We start from the raw sequence: 11,803 nt of genomic DNA on the forward strand, positions 1-11,803 counted from the left end.
AACCTCTATGAAAATGTAAGCAAACCAAACAAGTTACACTCTTTACCTCTATGTAAATGTAAGCAAAACCAAAAGTCACTAGCTGAGAAAAATAAAATTATATGCTAATCAATTTGTCATTGGAAAACACTGTTCTGGCAACAAAATTAGTTTTTTTTTTTTTGGTTTTGTTTGTTTGTTTGTTTTGTTTGTTTTTTTTCGGAAAATTTTATGCTATAAAATTGCAGTTATGATATTTCTGCATGCATCTTAAAACCAAGCGATAAATTTTATCAGAAGAATGATTTCTGAATTGTGGAATGAAAAGTAATTATATACCGGTATAAGAAACAAAGCTTTTTCAAAAAGCTTGCTGTCTTAAGCAACAACCTTTAACAGTACACTGACATAACCTATCAGGTTGTATTGTTCTTGGCTCTGTACATCTTCAACAGCTTTTTACAGACATTAACCCTATCATATAAACAAAGTAAAAAAGGAATATACACAAATTTCAATGTTTGTATGCAAAAAAAAAAACATTCTGTAAACTGTGAAATTTAAAAAAAAACAACTTTATAACAGTTGCTATAAAAAGATAAAGTGTCAGTTTCAATTATTGCAATTTTCTTTTCTATGTTTCGTCGATTTTTTAAAGATTGAAAAATTGTTAAGTCGAACGAAAATTAGATTACCAGAAAATTATCTCCCTTGCATTAAATAGTATTTCAACCAAAGAAATAATTGAAAATTTTCACATCCTGAACTTTCTACCAATCAGGGAAAAAAGGAAGTGCACAGTCCGAAGACTGTAAAATACTTCAACTCTGTATACCGTCTTCTAATGAAGACGGTAATTAATTATTTTTACATGACATAATGTAATTTTGCTTCAATCTGAGCATCTACATAGTTTCTCCAACCCATATATGAATAGCAGAAGTTTATAAACCATAATTTCTTCTGTCATTAAAATAGTAACTCACATTTTAACAAAAAATTCCAGCTCACATTGCTTTACCTATAATTATACTAAGGAGATGGGTGAACATGACGAGCGATAAGCCTATAGTGTGACAAACATGAAGATGAAAAATTAAATTCCAATTATATCAAAATTTTCCTTGATATTTCGTCTAACATAAAAATATACTTTATGTGAAATCTCTACAATTTGCAAAAATCCCGCAAAGATTGAAATTATTTGCCTTTGAAATATTAGACACACACAAAAGCGTGCTAAAAGAGTCATTTTCTCATACTATAATACTATTTTTCGATATGAGTGGGTCTTCGCTCCACCTTTTTGAAAGTTAATCCTCAAAGTTTGCATAAAAATATACATTTTTTGGTTACCAAAAATATGGAGCAATGACCCACTATACATTTAAAAGGCACCGTGTAATTCATGGACTGGAGGCTTGGAGTGGAGTTATGGAGTGGAGTTTGGAGTCAAATTTTGGAGTCTGATTTTTTTTTTTATGAGTTTGAGTTTTGTTATCAAGCACCAGCTAGTGCAATATTTAACATGCCTCTTAAGGCTAAATTTATTTAGTCTTGTTGAATCGCCTAAAAATCTGCTAAAAAACAGACAAATAATGTTTTTTTCCTATTTTATGTTAAATCGGTAAAGGGGGGAAGGTCTCTCATTTCCGTTTCATACTCCGTAATCTATTCCAGCATTCCAGGTTATTTTCAGCTCGTTGGAAATGCCTGAGATTTTCCGATTGTATTCTTGATTGCAATACCCAAAAATAAGAGCTACTGATGAATGCGTGATCTTTACATTGACAACTGCTCAATCATGGTATAAATATTTTCAAATTTAATTGGTCTTATTTACGTATGAAATTAAGATACAAAATTTATCGGATGACAACGCTATACTTTTATTATATTCCCATGTTGCTACTGAAGGTGACACATGTGTTCCTTGAAACAGTGTAGTGTATATCCCTATATGATTAGAGTTATGTCCAAGACACGATGTAGTTACGATATCGACAGATTACTTTTTTATAGTTTGCTACATTATTTCTTTATACTTATATGTATATTACTTCGAAGTTTTCCTTTCTGTCACGATATCATTTCGGATCATAATTGTTCAATGGATTATGGTCCCAGCCCGCAACCCCCAAAAATCCTGTTGCTTTTTAATATGTGAGTAACTTGAATACAATCTCTTTATGAAGTTTTCCTAATAGTGTCGATATCGTCATGTTCGCTAAACCCTTGGTACCGTAGTTGTCGTGGTATAAGTGTGTCTATGTTTACTTTACATTAAAGGAAAATTGTAATTGCAATTGATATCGTTGATATCGACGATATCGATATTGACTGATTTTTGTCATCGCTCTTGTTTTTTTTTCTTTATGCAAGACTTGTGCTTGTGTACTTTCTAAATACTAAGTTTGTCCTGCTGTCCATATCGTCGATCGATGATATCGTATCTATATCGAATCATGATTGTTAAAGACTTGTTTTATCAACCTTCACCCTAACCTAAATCTAAAACCTTACCCTAACCTTAACCCCTGACAATAACAACCCCTCATCATGTGTTTTTTTAATTATTAATATAAAAAATGAATCAATATCGACATCGCTTTTGGTCTTTTATAATTATGTTATACATTAACTTGAAAAAAAAAATGACAGATCAGGATCGATATCGATACGATATCATCATGATATTGTCGACGATTATTACAATGATTAATGTTAATGATTATAAATTTCTTTGTTTCCTCAATTAGTTATTCACAACCAAATATATACTTATATTATGAAAGACATAGTATCAGTCATATTTGAAAGCTTGTCCTAAGAGTTAAGATAATACCAGATATTCATTTAAAATGATGATAGTTTGAAGAAGTCAGGTGTAGATCAAATTATCTATTACCTAAATCTCAGGTAGATATTATATTTATTAGTTTATTTATTTATTTATTTATTTTTTTTTTGGACAGGCTAATCTTCTGGTCAACTTTACAAAGTTACTCTTTTTCCTCAAAAATGTATAACCCAAAATACTGTACTTTAATGAATAACATGCTGATGTGAATAAATGGGTCTGTTATAATCACAACACACTGCCTGCTCTTGTATAAATAACTCTTGACAGATTCTGATTAACTGAATATGTGGGACATACAGTGGCTGCATCAATTTCCTGCACATTCTTTCAGATTGGGTCATGGGTATTAATTTCACTTTCATTGTCAATTAGTGTGTTATCTAAAACAGTGACAGTTCATTCTATGTTTTAATCAAATGTAACTGTTACATAAATAATGACCACAACTGCTATCAACACATAATTAGAAGATGGTGATAAAACACCCTTAACTAAATTTTATCTTTCTGTCAAATCTTTGTTATTTCTGCTAAAACTTTATAGGTTTTTGACCACACAGGTGTATAAACAATGTAGGTTAAAAAATTGTTACAAGGTTGTTTGATTTTACATAGCTACTTCCATGTACGCATATGAACTTCCATGTAATCCATATTAGAATAAGACTAGTCAATGATTTTTCTCTATATATAATTTACTTTGATTTGCACACATCAACTTAGTTTCTTTACGTGTGACTTTAAAAAAGATGATTAATTCACATTAATTTACTTAAAAAAATAAATTATATTATGATATGCATACAATATATTGGTGACTCACACTTTTAACAATTTAGAAGTTTATGGAAAGGAATGCACTATGATGCCAGTTAAAGGATCATGATATTTGTACTTACTCTGAAATAATGCAATGATCTTAACACATGCATGCTGTTCTGTAGAGAACTAAATTAATTCAACACTAAGTCACATACACCAAAATTAAATGGTGATCGTTCACAGTTTCGCAGCATCTCGGAAATTGGGTGCATGTGAGATTCTGGCCTTTCACTAATTAGGAAATATTTCTATGAGCCAATGTAATCTTACAAAGCTTTCACTATCAATTAGAAAACTGACAGTTTATTTAATGATTGATAAAAATAAACTGAGCACTACAAAACAATAAAACTTTGCTTTTTTTTAAAGTGTGATATGAACATTTGTTGTTTTCGGATGTCTGCAGCATTTTAAATGAAGATATTTCACATTGCATCTGTCTTTTAGAGTTATTAATTATTGCCAGACAATTTAAGTTAGTATTTGCAGACTGGATTAGATGATTTGATTTAGTTGGTGCATAGTAGGTATGATGGCTTTCATACTCTATAAACACCATAGCATGTATAAATCTTAAAGGAGACAGTGAAAGAGTGATAAGGGCAATAGACAGTAGTGTGAGTAAGCAAAGATGACAACACCAGGAGAGAATACAAACAGAATGAGAATGTGAGGGTGCAAATTTCTGAGAATGGGGGAGCGACAACCCAAGGAAAAGAGAGAGATTGTTATGGCTGTCGCTATAATGCTCTTAATGCAAGGAAGTGAGGGAGTGAGTGGACCCTTTAGTACACCATATACATGTGTATAGAGGTATAAAGTGTTTAACTTAATTTAAAACTAGTTATTATTTTTTGAAATTTTACATGGTAGGCATATTGGGTAATGAATAGTTGAGTGTATAATACTGAAAAACTGCCTTCTTATAAATTGATATAAATTCTGAACCTAATAATTCTTGACAAAATTGTTAACACGTCCAATCAAACCATATTTAAACAACCAGTAAGACCGACTATATCTGTTGATTAATTATATTCAACATAGTTTCCAAACATTTTGAAAGAACAAGGGTTATCTTGTCAGCATCATGTCTGTTTATTCACTACTGATGTAATTTTCTGAAGTTCCAAATACCACACTTGCATCAGTGTCAGCAACTCGCAAATTTTAACTGGGTCATAGCACCTATATATATGAATTGCCAACCTATTTAGTTACAAGACATGAAACAGCCAACATTTATACCAAAAAATGAGACTTTGATACTAGGCAATTTCTTTAACTTCTTTTTTCCATTATTGTATAAAAAAAATCCCAGACTCCAAAAATTGACTCCAAACTCCACTCCAAAATCCACTCCATAACTCCACTCCAAGCCTCCAGTCCATGAATTACACGGTGCCCATTAAAAATATACTTTTATGACATAACATTCGCAGCTTTTCGAGAAATACTTGAAGTCCATTAAGTCAAGGGTCATATCACAAACATGATTTAAATGCCACACTTCATCAGGACTTGTGTAGTCTAGTGGTTAGCGTGCTAGTCTCGAAAGAAAATGACGCGGATACTCAGGATTTTTGGGAGTTGATTTTATCACCTCATAGTCAGCGCGCCAGAGGCGCATCAATACATACAAATGACAAACAGCTACCAAGGGGGTGTCCTCAATTAAATGCAGGATGTTGTGAAAATGGGAGAAATGTTGAAATTAGAGTTTAAACTACAAATTGAGCAGGGTGTGAAGATTTAAAAATGCAATGTATAATCTCAGTAAACGGCAGGCCTAAATATTTATGTAAGAAAATAGATTTACAGATATTGCGAATAAGAAAATAGTGCATATATTCTAATTTTAAGATAGGAAACTCGCTCCTAAAATAGCTTAGATACGTCATTTTCATCAGTTTGTAGGGAAAGGCTGAAGGTATCCTCGTGATTAAAACAATGCATAAACACCATGCTTCGACAATATGAGTCCCATAATAACGGGATTAATAATCAGACATACGATTAAATGCATGTCAGTTTATACAGAGAACACAAAATCAGATTGATACAGACAACTGATGTAAACCCTATAATGTTTATGTACATATGCGAGCAAGACTGATTATCACAGCGGGCCTCCAGTATCTCTAACATGTGTAAAGTTCTAAATCTCCAAACTGCAGCAGACGTGACCTACTTGACTAACTTATTTAGCAGCCTTTTACTTTTGTGCCTGGAATGATAATTATTGATAGTATACACAGGATTAATTTTTATTAGATGTGTAATTGAGATGGCTTATTTAATATTTTTATTTTTGCAGGAATATTAATGCTGTGCATGAATAATTGTCTCAACAATTAGTTCACTGTTGATAGAACGGAATTCGGAGTGGATCCAGAATTTTGCTAATTTTGGGCACATTGAGTATGTTTGGAGTGGAGTGGGGTGTTGAAATAGCCCATTTCCTTCTAAAACAAAACCGTGTGATTCGTATATATTTGCGAACAAAGACCAAATATGTTGCTTTGTGGTTTAATGTACCTGTAATGAAATATTTCATCTCGCTGCAATCTTAGTTAGATTCCAGCGAAAAGTAAAAATAAAAAATAAAAATGATACATTTAAAAATGAATTATGCCACGCAATAAGGTTTAATTTATAAACGAACGAAATTTATTTATATGTAAATACACTGTTATGTCATATATAGTGTATCTTAAACAAATATATACCTAAGTGTATCATTTCTCATGCTCTTATCGTTTGCTCAAAGTATATTAACTTTATCAAAAATATAAATTAATTAATTAAGTTTAAAGAAAGGAAGAAAAAATTCATAGTTTCAATAAATTTAGACATTAAAACCATTGTTCACTTTTTTGATCATTCAATTAACCCTATTTTAATTATTGTATGCATATGAAATTTGGGTTTATTTTAATCCATTTACTACAAAAAAGCATCCCTGGCGGTACAATAGATAGGATGTTATCCAAATCATTCTGTGATAAACTGAAAGTTTGCAAATTAATACTTGATGTACATAAATATGCAAATAGTTTTGCTGTACTATCTGAATTTGGTAGATTTCCCCTGCACTTCGACATTGTAAGATCAAAGATAAGCTATTGGTATAGACTTGAAAATCTGGTAAGTCTTTTCCACCTTTACAAGAGTGAAGATGTATATTGTAAATCCAAGTCACTATGAAAAAGGTGAAGATAACAGACAGTGATTGATCTCTAAAAATCTATCAAACAATACAAATCTGGAAAGAGGGCATAAATTTGAGAAGAATCTCTATTTCTGGTATACATGTTGCTCCATTAATTTTCTCATCACCAATATAGATGGTATTTGTCGTGATTTAACTTTGGTCAGAGTACATCACATGTTTAAATGTTGTACACCTTATTCATGAATTAATGACAACGTGACCGTCGCAAATGAATATTCATTATTTTTGTGATTTTTTCAACAACAAAAATAATAATAATAATAATGAATTATCAATCTTTTTATAATGAAATATAAGTAATTATTTGATCGTATCCCTCATCGTATGACAATAATGAAGTTCAATATTTTCTCAGGTAAAAAAAAAAAAATAACCAAAAAAAAACCCCTGCATTTTCCACACTGGGAGTGTTTGTTAGGTTTTTCTGAATTCTGTCTAAAACAGGATTTTCAGTTTAAAAGAAAACAACATCTGATTACATGTATCTTAGAAACTGAAATTGCAAATTTGACAACTTCACGCAGGATGAGAATGAAATCGGAAAATGACAAATATTTATAAATTGGCTTGATAAAGACCTTGTAAGCTCTTTCATCACATTTTTTCTACATGAATATCATTGTAATGAAGCTTCGCTTTAGATTTTCAAACTCGAAATGAACTTTCAACTTTTCGTCATTTTGTAAACGAAAGATTGCATTCCGATACAGGACACAATAAAAGATAGAATCAAATGAGGAAGAAATTATTCCGAATTAATATTTTTTAATCTATGCTTTTTTTTCTTTTATAATGCATTGAACAAAAATCTGCCATATTGAAAACAATATGACGCCTATGCAAATTAGCAAAACGTACTCCATTTCTCTATATGTAAATTCAAACGTACACTTAAAAATCATTTATTCTAAGATTTTATATATACATGTATAGGAGCGGAATCAACAACTTGAATCACATTCTGACGAAAAAAAAGTCGCTCTGGCACTTTTAAACAAATTTTTGGTAAGGAAAATACCTTAAATTACTGAAAAAATTTGAGCAATGAAGAAGTCTTACACGTGTTTGCATATCATTCAAAAGTTGTGGTCAAATCAAAACAAGCCTTACTTTTTTGACTCCTTAGAATCGTGACATTTTTTTTAGTCTTTTGATACTCGCATACCAAATTAAGAAGCAATAATGTTGTACATAATTTGAAAAGCTGTAAACAAGGTTAAAAACATAAATCGTCCTTAAAATCAACTCCCATCAGTACCTTCAGTACTTTGATTATTGCTAGGGTTCGAACCACACGAATACCACATTTATTTTTTTAATGAAAGAATAAATTTTGCCGAGAAAATTTTCCTCAGAAAAGTTTTGTTTATCATATTTTCATAAATTTCAATAATGAGAACTTTACTCTAAATACTAAATTCACAAACTGAACATGATTTTTATATATCTGAAGCTATAGGCTTTCTTCATGCTATGTTCGCCCATCTCCTTTGGATTTAATTTGTCTGAGAAGAAAAGAGAATTTTGTTTTTTTACACTTAACATAAGAATTTGGAAAATAAGAAAATCTGAAAAATTCTGCATTTTACTTTTCACAAAATCATCGCGTTAAAATATAGCTTTTCAACTGAAAATATTTTGATTCATCTTCATGGCAATCCTACACCAGAAAGCATGACGCTAAGTAAATTTTTTGACAAACATTTCCAACATAGCTGGAATAAACTTTATACAGTAAAACTCGGTTATAAAGAAATCGCTTATAAGGAAATCGCGGTTTTTGGATCTTTTTACAAATATCGTAGAAGACTTTCACTGTGTTACATATGCGGTAAGAGTAAGAAATCAAAATTCAAGGACCCTGTGACTTCCTTATAACCAAGTTTTACTGTATATCTGTGGAATGTTTGTAAGGCATTTATTAATTTTTACAGCGAACTTTGCGTTGACTGACTGTCAGAGTTCACAAGGTCAAGTATACGTAAGCGACAGATCTTCTTCACTTCATTGGCCCCCGTTATGGCCTCCGTCAGTTGCGAGTTTTCCAGTCTCTCCTCCAGACCTTTAAGAATGGCATCTTTCTTGTTTTCCCTCGCACAAATGACAAATGGGAAACCAAATTTATCTTTGTACCTTTTGTTTAGAACGCTCATTCGCTGGCGTTCCTCTTCTGACATCTTGTCCAGTCCCGCGCTCCTCTGTTCTCGCGTGGATTCGGATGTGAGCTGACCTGATTGTGCCAGTCTTCCCGCGAGGTCAGGGTGCAGGCGTAGAATTCCTTCCTTGCCTAGAAGTGTGTGTAAAGAAAGACAATTCTTAGTAAAACTTTGTAATATTGATGAAAAACGACATTAACTTCCTTATTCAATAACTTAATCCCAATATCTGTCTGTTATATTGTTGAAATAAATAATACTGTAACATTAATTTATGCCACTGTGAAGTGCAAATTTATGCGTGCAAAACGATGCTGTCGCTTCACTTTGGGACTAACACTTTATCTTTAGGTGATTCTAGTTCATTACCACATTGGCAGAAGTACTACGTTCCAAAATCCAGTTTAACAATCTCGGTGATTGAATAACTTTAAAACAGCTACAAGTACATACCACTCGTTGGAAGTCGATCTATGAAGTCGCCAAAGGAACTTGCAATGTGCTGCACATCATGAAATGGGCGTTCCCTCCAAACTGCTGCCGCACACAAGCTGCAGTGTTCCACAACATTACCAAAGCACCGTATGAATTCCTCATAAGTCATCTTGTTGACTTTCTTTAACGGAATTTGGGTGGATGGCATTCTTAAAAATTGGAAAATAACTGCGATAGAATACTATCTAAAGCTATATATGGCGTGCTTTCATGATGAGTTCATATAACCAAAATTAAAAAGATTTATCTATTTATTTCATTACTTTATATAAAGATAGGACTTTTCTGTAAATTACACCATTTAAATCAATCGCGTTACAAAGATCATATCAAAAATTAAAAAAAAAAAAAATAAATAACCGATTTATTTACCGACTCCACAAAAATAAAAATATTTGAATAATTCCGCCTTAACTTGACCGCGTGACACTATATTTAGACAATCAACAATATCGGCGAACAATGAGAACGAAACACAAGCAGTTAAAGAGATTTAGAGAGGAAAGCGAGGAAGAGATAGGCAGAAACGGAGAGAAGTAAAGAGAAAATTGTTATATAAATTAAACCTGAGTGTCCCTGTGTGTTTACTTGTTTCTGTCTTAAAGCTGAAGAATTAAACTTTTTAATGATGCCAATTTTTAGTATCATGTTGTGATAAAATACCATGAGAAGGGCCTTGAAGTTACGTCATATTTGACATCATCAAATGGGAGTTATCAGAATTTTACGATTTTGAAAACTTTTAGAGTTGTCGTTCTTTTATTAGACTTCCAGGAACCGAGTCAATGATTGATAATTTTAAAGAAATTTTCCAGAAAATTCACTTCAGTGTTTGTATAAATTTTCTTAGAGTTGGTTTTTACTACATGTAGTATGTTCATTTCAGCATGCATCGGACACAAATTAACCATGCATCGGAACTTGCCGATGCATGGGTAATCACTTCCCTTTTCGTATAGAATCCAACTGACAGCCGTTTTTTGCGGAAATAGAAAATAAAAACTAAATATTCAAAGAAAATACAAGTTTTCGATATATGACGACTATAAGTGACTCTATTTATTACTACAAACTAGAAGATAATAACCTACGAGACAAAGGCGCGAGTTGTCATATTATTATAGCATTATAAAGCATTTCTAAGGCGATGTGATGCAACTAACTCTCCACATTTGTTGATCGATAAAGTCAATTAAATTAAACAAGAAAGTTAATTTTTAAATAAAAGATAAAAATATTTTCATTTCACCAATTTAAAAGCACCGAGATAAAGGTATGACATTTTTCGGTTCAAAATATCGTTTGTCCGATGCATGGTGAATATTCTCCGATCCATGGTGAATTCCGACTCATTCAAAAAAATCGTAATTAATATTTTCTCAATAAATAGCATATAATTGTGTCACAAATTTGTATTTTAACTACACCCTACATTTGAAGCTCCATTTTGATAATATTCGGTCGGTAGCGGTATCGCTAGAACTTGTTGAAGTACAAGGGTGTCCCATGCATTGTGAACTCATCTTATATTTTTACGTATAATGTAGTTGTACATGTATATACCTTTGGTGTTACTGACAAGAAGGGATTATCCTTATATTCGGGCATAATTACAGAGTATGTCCTCTTCATCTTAAAAGCATATATAACAAACACTTTTTTCATTAAAATGACATGTATTAAAACACTCTCACCAAAGGTGACTTAAATTTCATAATCCTATAAGATGTGATACTGTTTTCACCACTTTTTAACTTGTTACTGTGACAGCTGGTGACTACATTGTATTTACATTGTATGTAAATATCGAGTTACCTTTCTTGCGTTGAAAATAATACTGCACTTTCCAAGTAACCAGATAAGAAAGGATATATCGTTTCTTATCAAACAACTGAAGAGATCGTGATAATTCTGGTACCTGAAATCAAGGTGCACGGTTTGTTTTCTTTTTACTTATATCAACTGGAACTTGAGTTCACACACTAAGCCAAGAGCCAATTTTCAAGGAAGATTTTTTTCCGAAAAAATATTGATTATTTTAACGGACCATAAAAAATATGTTTTGCAACCCTTAATGCTCGAATCGGCCATCTAAAAAGTGTCATACTGTAGATCTTTCTCTCTTTTATAAAATGTCACCCGAGTCCCTTCATTCTTCTTTGTTTCCCTCAGTCCCTATTGCTATCGGTTTTTGTTAGCAATAATTTTCTCATGCTTTTTCCGTCAATCGCAAACTTCTGAACATTTTCAGCTC

General features: G+C 31.9%; 1 protein-coding gene across 1 annotated transcript; it reads right to left on the reverse strand.

The window, feature by feature from the left end:
- Positions 1-8,599: 8,599 nt before the first annotated feature.
- LOC133200191 (2-oxo-4-hydroxy-4-carboxy-5-ureidoimidazoline decarboxylase-like) lies at positions 8,600-11,478 on the reverse strand. The gene is made up of 3 exons (XM_061335997.1): positions 11,365-11,478; positions 9,508-9,698; positions 8,600-9,185 (listed from the first exon to the last, which is right to left on the reverse strand). The coding sequence occupies exons 2-3, from the start codon at positions 9,695-9,697 to the stop codon at positions 8,827-8,829; spliced, it is 549 nt and encodes a 182-aa protein (XP_061191981.1). The 5' UTR covers position 9,698; positions 11,365-11,478; the 3' UTR covers positions 8,600-8,826.
- Between the last annotated feature and the right edge of the window lie 325 nt (positions 11,479-11,803).

This window comes from Saccostrea echinata, unplaced genomic scaffold (assembly GCF_033153115.1).
Source record: "Saccostrea echinata isolate AGI-Se365-2 ecotype Australia unplaced genomic scaffold, CSIRO_AGI_Sech_v1 ptg000002l, whole genome shotgun sequence".
NCBI classification, from domain to species: Eukaryota; Metazoa; Mollusca; class Bivalvia; order Ostreida; family Ostreidae; genus Saccostrea; species Saccostrea echinata.